The sequence below is a fragment of the Lissotriton helveticus genome, chromosome 9 (assembly GCF_964261635.1).
Source record: "Lissotriton helveticus chromosome 9, aLisHel1.1, whole genome shotgun sequence".
NCBI lineage: Eukaryota > Metazoa > Chordata > Amphibia > Caudata > Salamandridae > Lissotriton > Lissotriton helveticus.
This window is the reverse complement of record NC_136070.1, coordinates 496,251,015-496,267,815: the sequence shown is the minus strand read 5'-3', so window position 1 is coordinate 496,267,815 and position 16,801 is coordinate 496,251,015. Positions and strand designations below refer to the sequence as shown.

General features: G+C 44.6%; 1 protein-coding gene across 1 annotated transcript in view; it reads left to right on the top strand.

The window, feature by feature from the left end:
* The window catches only part of PRKCH (protein kinase C eta), a 667,780-nt gene that overhangs the window by 307,123 nt on the left and 343,856 nt on the right, over positions 1-16,801 (top strand). The window contains exon 3 of the mRNA XM_078660335.1: positions 11,551-11,704. Coding sequence (XP_078516461.1) covers positions 11,551-11,704 — 154 coding nt within the window. The remainder of the gene's footprint in view (positions 1-11,550; positions 11,705-16,801) is intronic.

The following is a 16,801-nucleotide window of genomic DNA, read 5'->3' as shown; positions in this document are numbered from 1 at the left end:
CGATTTGTGATCACTCAGCGCTCAAAGTACATGAACACAGTGCAGCTCTCCCATTTAAAAAAAAAACCTGCTCAGCAGGTCTGCATTAATTGCCGTTCTCCACTCAGCCTTGACTGTGCTGCAGGGTGGTACAACCAATCCTTGAATACAGAGACAGCCAAAACAAGTTTCCAAAAAGAAAGTATTTACAATAAAGGTATGCAGTAAACAAATATAAAGACAACACGTTCAGTTAACTGAGAACTTGGGAAGGTTACAGGCTCATTATGCAGAAATAAAAAAAAAGTGGTCATACCAATTTGTTTTTTTCTGCATGATAAGATATGGCGGCCATCTTGTAGGAACTTTTGGGATTTGGCTAGGTTAGCGGTATTTAATCTTTTGACTTCAGTGGTCCCCCACAGAATCATTAATGGAATCTGGGGACCCCTCTAAGTCACTATTGGAAGCTAGTGACCCCCGACCTTAGCAATTTCTTTGATTTTAACTTCAAAACAATACACAAAAATGCAAAAGCAAATATACACCAAGCAAATGCTCAATTATTGAAATATTTTGTTTAAATGACAATTAAATACAAAACAGGTTTTGATGTTTTCAAATTTGCTTCTTTATTGGTATGTTAATGTATTCATTTTAAAAGTATTTAATTGTGTAATCCGTCACAGACCCCATGGATAGGCCTCGCGGACGTCCAGGGGTTCTTGGACGACAGGTTAAGAGCCACTGGGTTCGGTAATACAGTTCTGTGAGGCAGAAAAACTGCTTACTTATTACATAAGAACTGGGACCAGAAGACGGACAAGGAGGTAATATATATGATGTGTTATGACAGTGAGGCGGTCTTTGAGACTCTAACGTATAATGTCATTTTTTATTTTCTTTATTTTCGTTACTGACATGATTAATACCACAAATTGAGTCATCTTTTATTCATTCAACCATTCCAGATAGCTTTGTAGAGTAGGGCTGCCTTTCACTAATGAGTAGCTGTACCCTGCGTACTATTACCAAGTGGTCAAATAGCATCTCAGAGACATGTCATATGATATATCATATGAAGGGCGCGTAGTTTGAGCAGAGTACTGCAGGTGGGGTCCACCAGCACTTATTTTTGGGGATCACCACTTATTTTTCCTCGTCAGTCTTTGACCCAGAGTAAGAGAGATGAAAAACACAAAACAGGAAAAGGAGGAGGAAGACCGAAAACAGTGACATAGGAATTAAAATAACCTGATAGACTGAGATAAAGGGCTTGGAGTGAAAGGGGCATGAGGGTGAATCAAGAATACGGCAGCAAAACGTTGTTAGGGCGTCGGAACGTATTCTTTTATCAATTAAATTAAGCACTGATGACATGACATTGCCCTTAGACTGCATGGAAATCTGACAATGGCACCGCTTGCTCAGAGTACTACTGCCAATGCTGTGAATTCCAAAAAGAACCAAGTCTGCACTATTTTGTAGAAATACCCTTACTGATGCAGGTGCCTTTTTGTGCATTGAGCCTAAAACTTTATTATTCCCTCCTATAATTGTTTAAGTCATCTGTGGTAAATAATAATATGATTTACATAGTAATGGGCCCCCCTAAATGAGTTTTATTATTATTTTTTAAACTTTGTATAAAATGAATTTAATCCGCCCTCTTTATATATAGCCTGGTAGAGAATCTCATTGTATTCACTGATTTGTATGGTATTGTAAATAGTCTTTATTTGTCCTGCAATGTTTTATCTCTTTGTATGATTTTTAACTAAATCGAATAAAGATATCTTGACTGACTGACTGACTGATTTACATAGTGGTAGAACTTGAAGATTTATTCTAATTATCAAAGACAGTATAAAATATTTAAGAGTTTAAATATAGTTGGTATTCTTGAGAAAATTGATTAAAAATAATCAATGGCAGTTTCTCTCGTTCACCCAACAGTGATAGCACCGTACACAGCAGTTCTAACATTCCTTGTGCACACTATAGGTAATAAGCTTTGCTCACACACACACACACACACACTCAATAAGCACATGGAGAAGCAGCGAAAGCTTCCTGGGCAAACACAAAGCAAGTACAGCATAGGTAGCAGCAGTTGGAGCTTCCTTGGCGTCCACCCAGGGCTGACTCCAGGGCGGTGTGACCGGTGCCACTGCAATGGGTGTTGACTTCGGGTAGAGCGCTGTGTTTGCGAGTATATTAAAGTTTTAAAAGAGCCTGCTGCTGCGTTCTAGCCTCCAGCAATTTTCAGGCAACAATAAAAATGTCAAAACAACTCCGGTGATTAATGTTCATCCTGGAGTGAAATCTGGGTTTTGTTTAGTAGATGTTTTGACTCATCATAAGGTAGCGCAGAGGGTTAATATGCCTGCTGCAAAGAACGTGTACCATGCAAAGTGCATAGAATGTAAGTAGGTCAGTGGGTTACTGCTTTTGTCAGAGAGATCCTTTTGTTACTTGCAGTGTCTAAGTTAAAATCCTAATATAGAACAAGGAGATATTAACTGTCATCAAAGAGCTGCATACAAACAGCAAGGTATAGATCAGAGCATTATGGTTTTTTCCCCAGTCCATCATTATCCTAATGTTGCGAAAAAGGTTTATTTGGGTAGAATCAATTCTTATTATTTAGCAGAAATGTTAATTCATGGCACCGTTCCGACACCTAAATCTGCATAACTCACAGTTCCACAGTGGTCTGGTACTTGATGCGACATTGTAATGCATAGTTGGAATGCAATTGGCTTAACCTGCCTTCTTTAATGCCACCCACCATGGTGCAGTCAACACCTCATTGTTCATTGATGATGCTACTACACTTATAGGCCTACCCTTCATTGAATCTAACATCTTTCTAAGGACCCAGTGACCTGGTAATTCTATACGTAGATAGGGCAGCAAACAGAGGGAGATGTTAAGCCAAAAAGTACTTTTTACTTATGTTTAATAGAACAAATTTCCAGTGCATGCCCAAAAATGTTACAATGTTAAATAGAACGACTCGCTCCTCTCAGGCGTTGTTAACGGAAAAGGGAGTAAAAAGGGAACAATATTGTGGGCAAGTGGAAATATTCCATACAGGCAAAGTAAAGTGACAAGTGTTGAAGATTTGTTTGTCTATTAAGAGTAAAATATTAAAGTGCAGGGTTATCTTTAGAGGGAGAAGCCTATCATGTCTTTGTTTAGGTTGGAAAACCTAAGAAAAAAGGTGTTTTCAGTAGTGCTCTAAGCTCTGATTCTCAAAGTTTTACTTGGGTTTCACAGTATCTTGGGCAGAATAGACGTTACAAACAGAGAAGGTGTGGAGAAGGTCTGTAGAGAATACTGGGCACAAATTTGAGTATAATGTATAGGTGCCTTCCATGGTCCATTCACAGAGGGAAAGGCACTAATTTAATTCTAACCTCAATTAAAGCCGATGTCTTGATACCTGATTCATTTCTGAGACTGTCCAAAAGAGACTGCTGTGTGTATTTGCTTTAGAGGCATATATTTAAAAATACGATTGCTGACCATGCATACATTGCATGTACAGTACTGAAGATCCCCAAAGACGAGGAGGACTTAAAAAGCATATCCTAAATCCTTAGCACTGTTACCCTGTACAGTCTACTGGTATGTGGCAGTGAAGGGCGGGGAAGACCTGAAGACCTGTTGCGGTGGTATCGTGAGTGGCACAAGAAGGGACTGGTAGATCTAGTACAAGTTGCGGGACAGCAACGAAGGTCATTCCTGGGCGTGCAAGGGGATGTTGCCTCAAGGAATGGCTGCTATTGTAGCTTCCAGACCATGGAAGGTCCCTCAGCATCTTCCAACCCGTCACACACTCTCTTGAGCCAAACAATCCATGTCATGAAACACCTTGGGGCCAGAGATATCTCCACCAATGAGCTCTGAGATTGCTCCCTGGAGAGCAGCTCCCACTGCACAGAAAGAGACGGTCATTGGTCTGTATGGACAGAGGGCTTCAGGGTATACATTCCTGAATACCTTCAAGCATGCCATTGTCAGCGGATCGGGAGCCCTGCTCGATCACCTCAAAGCATAAAGAACCTGCACCACCCTACCTCCAAAACAAATGAGCGCAAGATACATTCTATGCTTTTCTCCTATCCGCCATCCACCTCCTTCAGATCCTGCAGCACTGCTGGCATTATGTTCAGCTCAAGGATGTCCAGCACAAAACGTGTTGTTCACTTGCATAGGGAAAGGGAAGATGCCATCTGCTCCCCCCCTCCAAAACACTGCTATAAGCAGGTCTGGAGAGGGCGAGGTGGCAGAAAGATCAGGTCATAATTAGCCGGCATTCCACAGTCTGGCAGTAATGCAGTTATAAAGAAGAAAGGTTTGAAGGAAAGTGGAAGGGGAGAGCATATCAGTAGAGAAGCACTGCTTGTACACAACTGCGTTTATATGGTAGGCTTGCAGCCTCCATCTTCTTTTATAAATCTAAATGTAGAGTATTTATATAGCGCACTTCTACCAGGAGGCCTCGTAGCGCTGTATTCATACCGCTGTGGAACCCATCCTGGCTTTCCTGTGAAATGTCCACTCCTGGGCACCCCCAAGATGAAGCGAGGCATCCAAGCGCTGCTGGGGCCGTTGTGGAGATTAAGCAAGCTATTGCCCAGAGTCACAGAGTGGGACACATGATTAGACTAGGCACCGAGGCAAGAATTATCAGGTCTGGGGAAATTTAGTCCAAGAGCCGCCGAGACGGGAATTGAACCCTGGTCCCGGGCCAGACCTCTGCATCAGGGTCTGCCGCTCTAACCATAGAGTCACGCTTCTCCACTGCAGCTGCAAATGCGGCATGCCAAACTGAGTTCTTTTTTATGCTCTCATTTTAGTGAGCAGCAGGCGCCATGTTTCCAGTGCTGCTCTTTTATTGAACTCTGAACATCACTATTAACTTGGTTAATACAGCTGTGCATGCACAGCCAGAGTACCTTGGAAGGCCTGTGACACTGACATTCCCATTTAATAGGGCCCATAATATGAGCCCCCTGGATGCCAAAAGGGGGCTTATGACCCTAACATGGGCCGTCTTTCCACCAAGGGTGGCATAAACCTGAGCTGTAATTTCATGCTAGGGACCCTCTACCATAACTGGTGGCACATCATGGCACCAAGAACCATGTTGTTGATGGGTAAAATATAAAACTTGACACTATATTAATCAAAACTATTGTGTTGTTCATGAGCTTGGGGTATAACAGAGGCCCCCGTAGCCCTCAGGCTTATCCATATTGGAAGGGGCCCCTTCAGCCCCTACTGATGTGAGTGTGGGGGGCCTTTCAGCATACCTTGCAGGGGGGGCCCCTCACATTTTGTTATATCGCTGTCATGGACTGAAGACAGTCAGAAGTTTGCAGGAGCCGGTGGGTCCCTTTGCATACATGCACCATCATCCAACCAATAATCCAACAGAAAACATTTAAAATAGACAGAGTGGGGTCTCATGGTCACAGCCGTGGCACTACAGGTGTGTGTCTGGCTGGGCACACACAGTGGCCGTTATAGAACACTGAAGGAGTGCCCTAGCTTCAGATCGTAGTGCTCTGTCTGGAGTTTGTGTGGCATCATTGTGAGGGTAATGATAATAGGGGCCCCATCATCATTATGTTATGGTAATCTTGCATGATGGGTTGTCCTCACAATGATCAGCTCTCTAGTGTTCTGAGAGCGGCATATCTGAAAGAGGACGCTCAATACCACAGTTGTTCTGTCACTGTTGGAGTACCCACTCAGCCTATCAGGTGCTGCAGGGAGGTGGCTATAGCACCGGACTGATGTCATTGCATTGTGGGTGGAATTCTCATCTAAGATATCACAGCATCCCATTCACATGTCAGCCATGTTACGTGACTTGGAATCCACTTAACATGATCAGCGCTCTAGTTTATTTTCCATGCCTTACTCAAGTGCTTTACTCAAGCGGGGAGAGGATGTGGACTTACGGCCAGAGTTGCCAACTTTGTAGCTAGGGAACCAGGTTCGAGCCTAGGCGTTGGTTCAGCATCCTGTAATTCTGGGCAAATAACTTGATCTCCCCGCGCCTACCCCATAAAAATGAATGTGTCCTTGTGTAACGTAACTGGTGCTCATGTAAAGTGATCCAATACCTTCGAGTTGAGTTTGCGCTATATAAATCAGCCCAAAAAAGTGCTTTGCTGTCATTATTGCCAGTCATCTTCCTTCAGGGCTGGACTAGCCGGAGCGGGCACCAGGCGTTTTCCTGTTGCGCCTTAAGGGCTGGGGCTGGTTTTGGACCGGTAGGGGCTGTTTTTGTTACTGGGGGCCAGTTTTGCAGCACTGCTGCAATATCAGCCCTCTGTAACAAGAGGGCAGCAGCAGTGTTTCTCACCAGCACCGCACCCACCAGGGCGGTCCGACATAATTGCCAGGGCTGGTTTGCGCTCCCAGTCCGGCCCTGGCTCGATTGCAGGGCAAAGATGGGAGCTTCAGTGTAACTCAATAATTTATCAACGGCCCAATCAATGCTAAAAATGTGAAACTATGAAGTGTCCTTATGGGCTTATACAAATTAGAAAGACACTTTCTTAAAACAATGGCTTTGGAGGATGATCCAAATTGACCAATCGCTGAAGGTGCTGACACAAAGGGCCTACCGCGGAATTCTTTATTTGAGATCTGAGAGAAGCCAGTTGTCTCTAGCCAGACCTAAACAGTAACTGAGCAAGCTGACTCGTTAGATTAGCAGAGTAAATCTGTTGCCAGAGTCACAGCAAACAGTCAAATACTATAGCCAATACTTAAATAATTTGCGTTCTTTAAGCACCTAAGAAGAGACTAGCAACGTCGCCTTATTTCTGAGCAGAAAAAGCAAGTGATAAAGAAAGCCAAAGATCTAGGCCCAGGATGGAATCTGCTTTGCAAGCATGCTTTTTCTTCCTATCATTACAAGATGTCAGCCAAAAAACATGCTTTGCTACATTCTTCCAAGACGATGTCATGACGCTACCTCCGGCTAATTGTTTACATTTTTTTAAGTCTACACACCACCTGAAAACCGGCACGTAGGTTGTTGCGTAAAACAAATGTTAACATGTGTGGGACAAAATGGTGTCTTTAAACCTGAAGGATGAGAAGACGCGTCCGCAATGGGCATGGGCGATGAACATGACTGTAATTAAAGTTGGAACCGGTGCTAATACCACAAGACACCACGCCCGTCTGCTCATCCTCCCAGTGCGTGCTGCAACTAGAGGACAACAGACAGGGAGCAGTGGAAATTATACTGTGAGCCACAATAGAAGATTAATTACAGTGGCAACACTCCAAACATGGTCTTCTGAAGATTAATGCAATAATAGTGTATTCTTAGTACAAAGTCATGGTGAGCACAGTAACGAACATAAACAACACCTCGCTAGTGCTGGCTTCAGTTCAGACACTTTAATTGTGTTACCTTATTGGGATTTAATTTATTATGTCACTGTTTTCTTTAATTTTGCACTGTATCAGCGCTTACTTAACTACCTCTTCTCGTAGTGCATCACTCATTTTGTTTTGTTTGTGTTACTTATGATAATTAGGCACTTATATAGCGCACGACTACCCAGAGGCATCTCGGCGCTTGTACGAATACCGCCGAGGAACCCTTCCTGGCCTTTCCCTGGTAGGAGCCCACTCCTGGGCACCCCCAAGGTGAAGTCAGGCATCCTCAGCGTTGATGGGGCCGTTGTAGAGATTAAGCAAGCTATTGCCCAGAGGTGCAGAGTGGGGCTCATGATCAGAATAGGCACCGACGCGAGAATTATCAGGTCCGAGGAAATTGAGCCCGAGACCCGCCGAGGCGGGAATTGAACCCTGGTCCCGGCCAGACTACTGCATCAGGGTCTGCCGCTCTAACCATTGAGCCACACTTCTGACGACCGTCCATCACTACACCAAATCGGTGGTTCTCCCCGTTTTCCCACATTTTGGTCTGTCCTATTCTAGACCAATGGCTTCTCCCCAATGTATCAGACCTCTCTGTATCATCTCCATTAATGTCAACAGCCTCGCTCATTACATAAAACGCCAGAAAACACTTCAATACATTGCATCGAAAACCCCTGACATGCGCTATTAAATGGAAATGTATTTATTCGCCATTAAATACAGCAAACTCAAGAGAGACTGGATGGTTAGGGTTATAAGTAGTAGCAACCTTCGATACCCTGTGACCCCCCAGGGCCTTCCGTTTCCCCAAAGAGGAGGGGAGTCGCTATCCTCTTTCACAAATCTATTCCACATACCATCCTAAAAACATGAAGAGACCCATTTGGTTTAGTGGCGGCTCGCACATGTAAAGGCAGTGAGGTGGTGAGGAGGTAGTGGGGGCAGGGTGGGGTAGTGTAATTTGACATATGACGGGATAGTGATAAGTAAATAAATAAATAAAGAAAACCACTTACCTTGCCCTCACCGCATCGCCGAAAAGCGGTATGTTGAATTGCACTACCCCACCCGCACCGCCGCACCGCCTCACCGCCTCATCGCGCTACTTTACCTGTGTGAGCTGCAACTGATTTGTTCGCTACTTCTTTGTGAAATTCAAAACGCTGGACCAGGTCCTGATACTGGGTTCCATTTACATCCCCATTCAAGATAGTGTTTAAATAACAATGACAACCCTGTCTGCCCACATGAACCAGGGTAGGTATGTATTCATATAACAATAGTCCTGTGGGACTCATTCAAACATGATACCTACTTATGTGTCTTAGAGGGGAAACTTCCTTTACAACGAAACTTTTACAACGCACTACCATTATGACGCAACTTTTACAACGCAAACCATTACAACGCATAGCGCTGGGGGGCGCTCTAGGATAGGGAATGTATTTAATATACTATCCAACACCTTCCCTACTATCCACGGGGACTGGAGTTGGAATAGTAAATTAAATAAATCACTATCCAGCGCCTAAATGCACTATGCGTTGTAATGGTATGCGATGTAAAAACCGCGTTGTAAAGGCATGCGATGTAAAAGTATGCGTTGTAACGTCCTACATCCGTCTTAGAGGGACCCCAGAGTTACTCAAGACTTATTCATTGGACCAAAATTAATTACAAAGAAGACAAAACACTGGACTGATACAGTTTTCATCCTGTAATGTTTTGATTCCAATCAGGTGTAAAACTCAAAACAATAAGCGTTCTTAGTGCAGACAACGCCATGCTCCAATGGTGATTATATTTACAAAGAACATAGTAAAATACACTGTACAAGTTCCATTTAAACCCCATGTGACTGTTATGGTCTCTTAGAATATAGGCACCTGTCTACCTGGCCACATAATAATGAGATCACTTGTATGACAGGAAGAACTACCAGGTCTTCTTCCTATCTATCCCAGTCACGTGTTCAGTGCCGGGGTGTATCCTTTAGGAACCAATACCAATCTTCATACGAAATGTGGCGAAGCTGGTCCAATTCAGATCGAACTAGAATTAATATCAAGGCAAAATTAGTCAAAGTGTCTCTCCTTTCTGCAAAAATTTGGTGGCCCTACACTATCCCTTCTGTGAAAATTCACAGTGGAGTTTATGCCTCATGGATATTCCGATGTATCGGGGGAACCGGCAAGGATGCCCACTCTCTCCTTTACTGTTCTTGCTGGGCCTAGAATCTTTGGCAGCAGCTGTTTGTCAGTCGACTTTCATAATGGACATTAATACTAACCCTAGGCATAGTTTGCCTAGTAGAGCTACGTGTAGCTAAGCAAAGTGCACTTCGCACTACGCACGATATGCGTAGCTACGCAAACTGCGCAGTGCGGTAGGGAAAATGCTGTTCGCACTGATTGCACAGTGCGGGATGCTTGTCTGCACTGTGCAATCATTGCAAACGGCATCTTGCACAGTGCAAGCGGTCATTTTCTGCCGCTCGAGTAGATTTGTACTCGAGCGGCAGCTTTCTCAACGCAGACTGGTAGTTTCTCATCGCTAGGGGTCGCGAGCATACGCGACCACTCGCAATGAGAAACATGACCTCCCCGCGTTGAGAATCTCCCTGGGAGGTTTATTTTCCATGCTCGCAATCGGCAACTTGATGTTGCTGATCGCGAACGAGGAAAAAGTCTCGCCGGGATGTTGATTTTTCTCGCTCGCAGTCGCCAACTTGACGTTGAGGTCCGTGAGCAAGCAAAAAATGCCCGCTATGCTACGCATTTTTGCACTGTGCTACGTGCAATTTGCGTAGTGCACTATTTTTATGTGTACTTACCTGTAAAGCTCCATAATCCATAGATCACTACCCCCACCCTTCCCCTCCCCCTCCCCACATCACCGCCCTGCAGGTACACCCACTACCGACCGCGGCTGTCGAAGACGCTAATAAAATATTCATGGCTTCTGGGCTGGGAGGGCACAGTAATGCCTCTGGAGAGGCCGATTTTCCTGACTTTGTGGTGCTCCAAGGAAACCAGGGACACCACCACAGTGTTTAAGGGAAGCCCGGGGCCTGCAGGAGCACCATTTGATTGACTTTCCAAACGGATTCTATGTTTTTGGGGGTCATAAATCTATGATCCCCAGATTTTTTCACCATTCATTTTTGTGCTGGAATCTTTGTTCTACAGCCTGGGAGCGCAGCAATCTAGTGGTGTGAGCTGTGGCTGCATTGTATGTGGTCTAAGTGTGTTAAAGAAATACAGACACACATTTTGTTGATTTTAAATTAAAAAATGACAGTATATTGAAGACAGTAACTTTTGATAAACATTGGAATTTTTTATTGGCTATTATAATTACATTCAAACATGGCTGTTGATTATAGTCCTATAATGATAATTTTTTTATATGTGCTTATGGATATTTTAATGCTGTAGCCCCTTGATAAAGTCACTAGGCCTGCCTTATATATTAATGTGATTACCCTAACAAAGCCAGTAGGTTTGCCTTAGATTATTATTATTGTGATTTCCCCTTGACAAAGCCAATAGGCCTGCTGTATTTAAAGTGATACCCCCGGTACATCTGGTTTAGGAGTTGGGGAGTACTGCAATTTTGGGGTTGTGGTCTATTAGGGGGCACATGTGATTCCAGAATGTCATCGAATGTATTTGTAGCTGCATGATGTATATATTTGTAAAATAATGGATAGTATATAATAATATGTGTGCAATAAATGTACTTTTCCTTTTTCAAGCAAAAAAAACTCACTGGACAATCATGTATTGAGTGTTATTATTGCATGCGAGAGAACGGAGATTACTAGCCCATACCACCTCCCCAGAGCAGGCCTTGGTATGCTCTGCTTCTCTACCCTGAGAGAGTCAAGTGATACTATGCTTGGTTCTCAGTAAGGAGAAATTGTGGACCTATTACTTGAGCAGGCCTAACATCCTGTACAACTAATAAACTAATTGCTAGCACACTGGATATTCCTAAACTATTATAATGTGTCATCATTAACCACAAAGTACTTTGTCTTCATGGAGGGGAGGATATGCTGAGGAAATGTGGATTCATATATATTTTATTTTTGCATTTTGGAGTCAATATGACTAAGAGAGGATAATTTTTGTTTACCTACAGTAGCCACTCTTCGGGATGGACGACTTTTTAAGCGTTTCACAAGGGAGCGCCAGGGAGCAGTGCGGCGACGAGTTCACCAGGTCAACGGGCACAAGTTCATGGCAACGTACCTGCGACAGCCCACATACTGCTCACACTGTAAGGACTTTATTTGGTGAGTACAACTGCATCACTTTTGTTGTTGTCGTCATTACTCTGTGAGGAACATGCATCTAACTCCTCCACTACTTCTGGAGATGCAAGTGCTAGATATCCATAACTCCATTAAAATTTTAATATTTAGAAATTGTGGTTTCAACTTTTAATGTTCTGTATTTAAAGGGTTTTGACAATCACCATTCCGGTAATGGTGTATATCATATTTATGTGTTATGAGAACAGAGTGGTGTTTTCACTTGGAAAAAAAAATTACTATACGTCAAGACCATTTCATGCGGCAAAGTGACCACGGTTATACTGACACTGTGCACACTGTACAATAAAATTGTCCCTGCTATGATTGAAACACAAATATTTTACAAATTGAGCTTTAATCAAAGTAAAATGTAGGTAAATATTTTTTACCTCTTCTTCAGCCCAAGAATTTATATACCTAAAATAATTCACAAAAGACATAGGAGTAGACTTACCCCAATGCGTGTGCAGGTCAATTATAAATATATAGGTGCAATCAATTAATCAAGAGGATTTATAAAGCGCGGCTAATCACCTATGAGGGTATCCAGGCGCTGAGGGTCTTGTGGCTTCAGGTGGGATTAGTTAAACAACCAGGTCTTGAGTGCCTTCTGGAATTCTAGGAGAGAGGTGGCGTTCCAGAGATGCAAGGGGAGTTTGTTCCAGGATTTGGCTGCGAGGTAGGAGAAGGAGCGTCCTCCACTGTTAACGAGATTTGCAAAGGCAAGAATCCATAAATACACAAAGGTATATAAAGTCGTATTTGTGGGGAACATATGTTACAAATGTTGACGTTATACAATTAACATATTCAAATGGATCTCAAGACGTGGGCATATTGAGGTGTTTAGCATGAAAAATGTGAAGAATTACATTTGTAAAATAGGAGAGTCAGTGAAGCATCAAAAGCAGTGGGCAAGGTAGACACCCTGAAATTCCGGCCATAACATACACAATTCACACCGTTTTAAGTATCAGACCATGGAGAGAACGTACTACAGACACTTAGCACTGGGGCAGAAATTGGGCAAAAATATTTCACTAGGGGGCGTGGCTAGCCATCATGGGGGCATGATCAGTCACCATTGGGGGCGTGGACAGTCAACATGGGGCGAGGCCAGCCCGACGAGAATCCAGCCTGCGATGTCCAGCCCCGACTAGACGATCAATGGTGAGCGGAGTCTGGGCACACAAACAGTAGAGATTCTCCCTGGTTAAGCGCTGGTGGGAGAGGCCCTTTTTTCTTGGTGAACGGGTGTGGCAGCCGCTTCAACAAAATGGCATGCGGACTCAGCCATCCGTGACAGTTCGCGCCTCCCGCGACTCGGAGAGAGCGCAGATACCAGTAAAGTCTCCCTGGAACTCCGGTGGCCGGGTGGACGGAGTGAGGACCCCGTGCTCCATGTGGGACCCGATATGGAGGGCTAACTGGACCGCATGAGCGCCCGAAATGGCGGCTGTACCAGGCAACAATTCTTAATGGCCGTGAGAGATCCCCGGGAGCTGAGAGCCCCGCTGATGCCTCGGAGGGTGGCCAAGAGAGAAGCTACTGCCTCTACTTTGTACTGCTCGCTCCTGGGACCCCTGTGACACAATGCAAAGCTGAGGGGGCCCCTGAATGTGAAGGACTATGGGGGCCACAGCTGATATGCGCACTGGGCAGGGACCAACCAGGGAAGGGGATAGATGGTCCGGACACGCTCAATGTGCTGCGCTACATGTTGAGGAAGGGGAGACCCCTGAATGCGATGCCTGGCCCTTTGCCTGACCCTAAGATGGCGGCGATTACCTTTGACTGATCCTAAAATGGCAATGGCTGCCCTCTCCTCTGAAACCTTCTGAATCACGGTGCAAAGAGCACCCGCAGCACCCAAGCTCCATGAGGGGGAGAGTCTCCACCCCTTAGCAGTCGGTCCAGATGCACATGGCTCACCTGGAGACTGAGGGAGCACCCTGGGCTTTATTTTCACATCCTGTTCAAAGCCATAGATATTTTACAGATGGCTCATGTCAACAAAAAAGCATAGCTGGTGTAGCTGAGATGAAGCCAACATGGAGAGTACTCCCGTCTGGATGGAAAAACTCACTTCAAGACGGTTTTCCATCCTGACGGGAATACTCTCCGAACTCCAACACATATTTATATACTTCACTTTACTACCTGGAACACAAGTAATATTGAGATTTATGCTCATACATCTTATTATACTGCCTGGGATACAAGTTTTACTAAGACCCATGCTGAATGGAATTATATACTGGATTTTGGCGGACCTGTTCCTGAATTTGAGATTGCCCTGAGGAAGTCGATGGGCGATATACCCAAGACGAAACACGTGGTGGCTACATCTCGGCTGCTCCAGCTACGCCTATTATTTGACATGAGCCATATGTAAAATATCTATGGCTTTGAACAGGATGAGAAAATAAAGAAGAATACTAAAATACAAGATTTAGACTGATATTTTCTTGGACTGACCTTTTGATAATATAACCTTATTTCTTGCTCAGGAACAGGATCTATTGTTGCAATTTGTTCTTTGTGAGCCTTCGTCCACAGAGGACATTTGGATATGTGGGTGGCCGTTTTCCAGCTGTTCCCTTGAGCACCCCCTAGACGTTATTGGTATTTAGTTACAACAATGGCATTGCGCAAAGTCTGACTTAGCCACATTTGAAAGTCACACTACACAGGATGGAGACTAACAGGAGGGGGAAGATGAGGGGGTTTCCATTACGATCCAATCCGAAATGAGGGGATAGATGGTGGTTACACTAATGTCATGGAATGTTAGGGGCCTTAATTCCCCTAACAAAAGACAGCGCTTCTGGAAGTTTCTGGGGGATCAGGGCCTGCAGGTGGTGGCTGTACAAGAGACTCATCTTAAAAGGGGAGAGGAAGAACATCTGAAGCATCCCCTGATATTTAGAGCGGGCCACCCGAAAAAACTAAATGGCGTAGCACTGTTGTTCCATTCCTCAGTCCACTTTCACCTTGAAGCCTTGAAAAGCGACAAAGAGGGGAGATTTATTATGGTACGAGGCTCGCTCTCAGGTAGGACCTGCACGATAGCCCCAGTTTATGTGCCTAATATGGTACAGGGGGAATTCCTAATGACCTTTCTCCAGTCTTCAGCGGGGTTCGCATCGGGGGAAGTTGTCATCATGGGTGATTTTAATCTCTGATGGGACCCACAGATAGACATTGCATACCCACTGAGAACTTGAGGGGGGTGTTGAGAAAAGCGCTGAAGGCATCCCAACAACAATTGGGTCTTCTCGATGTATGGAGGACACTTAACCCCACCACGGGAGACTTCTCATTTTTCTCAGGAGCTCATAGGTCATACTCGAGAATAGACCACATTTTTGTTAGTCAATCTCTCCTTTACGCTTCTACCACCTCCCTTTTTCTCCCCATAGCTATCTCTGACCACGCACCCATGACCTGTGTCTTGAACTGGCCGGCCCCACGTTCTAAACTGGGCAGATGGTACTTCCCAGAAGTGCTGTGTAGGAATAAACTACACAGAGATGACATCCAGCAAGCTATTAGGGACTTCTTCACTATTAATCTTCCCGCTGACACATCAGTAGCAAACAATTGGGACACCTTTAAGGCACATATACAGGGTTATTGCATCTCCTTGGCCACCTCTCTACGGACACTCCAGACAAAGGAACTGTTGGAGTTGGACCAAGAATTACTCAACGCAGAGGGGGTCCATAAGGCCTCACCCCCTGCTCTGGCCCTTAGAAAGCTTTCAACCCTTAGAGGAAAACTGAATGCCATTTACACTAATAGAGTAGAAAAAACGATACTGAGGCTTCAGGCACAGGGATAAGGGAAGGGGACTAGGTAGGCTCTCTTTTGGTTCAACAACTAAAGGCTAAGCAGAAAAAAAGAATATATAAAGCAAATAATAGATAGGCAGGGGGTAGCACACACCAGTGAAGACGGGAAAGCTAGAGCGTTCCACGAATTTCATAGCACACTATACCAGGCAGAACCCTCACAAACACTGGATCGACTCACTCAAGCGACATAAAGCTCCTGGTCCGATGGGTTTACCGCGCAGTTCTACCGATCCTTTGCCACCGAATTAGCCTCTCAACTCAATATCCTATTCAATTATATTGCAACAACCCATGCGGTGTCTCCGTCCATGGGGGAGGCCCTGATCTCAATCATCGCGAAGCCAGGTAAAGATCCTCAGCAATGCTCCTCATATAGGCCTAACGCTCTGTTGAATCTAGATGCAAAACTCTATTCCAAAATGCTGGCCACTAGACTCGAGAATAGCCTACCCTCTCTTATTAACTCCGACCAATCAGGGTTCACCAAAGGGCACCAGACTCACGACAACCTTCGCAGGGTGTTTCATCTTATAGATAAAGTTCAGAAAAAATGGATACCGGCAGCCCTTTTATCACTCGACCCAGAGAAGGCCTTTGACCAGGTCGACTGGGGTTTTCTACAGCTTTCTCTGCTCCTATTTGGGTTCTGCAAATCCTTTTTGGGAATGGTAAGGGCGCCTCGATCTAGGGTTCTGGTTAACGGAGTGGCACCACATTTTTTTAACATAGCAAGAGGTACCAAACAGGGCTGCCCCCTTTCCCCGATGCTCTTCGCTCTTAGCATTGAACCTTACACAGCTAGGGTGAGAGCCAACCCGCAGATTAGTAACCTCCCTAACCAAAATACACCAAGAGCTAGTCCAGTTTGAAAAGGTTTCAGGTTTCAAGGTTAACCTCTCTAAATCCTTTCTACTAAACTTAAAACTGCCCCCGGAGATGCCAAGAAAGATGGCGGAGATGTCCTCCTTCCGGTGGGTGCGTAAAGCAATTACCTATGTGGGGGTACAAATCACTACTAAATTAAGCGACTTATATAAAGCTATTTTCACGCTGTTACTCAGGCAACTTAAAACTGACTTCAAGAGAAAGAGCGCTGCCTACATTTCTTGGATAGGCCGAATCAACACAGTAAAGATGAATGTGCTCCCAAGCCTCCTTTATTTTTTTCAGGGGCTTCCTATTATGCCTGAAAAGGGGCTATTCTCAGAGTTGGAGTCCA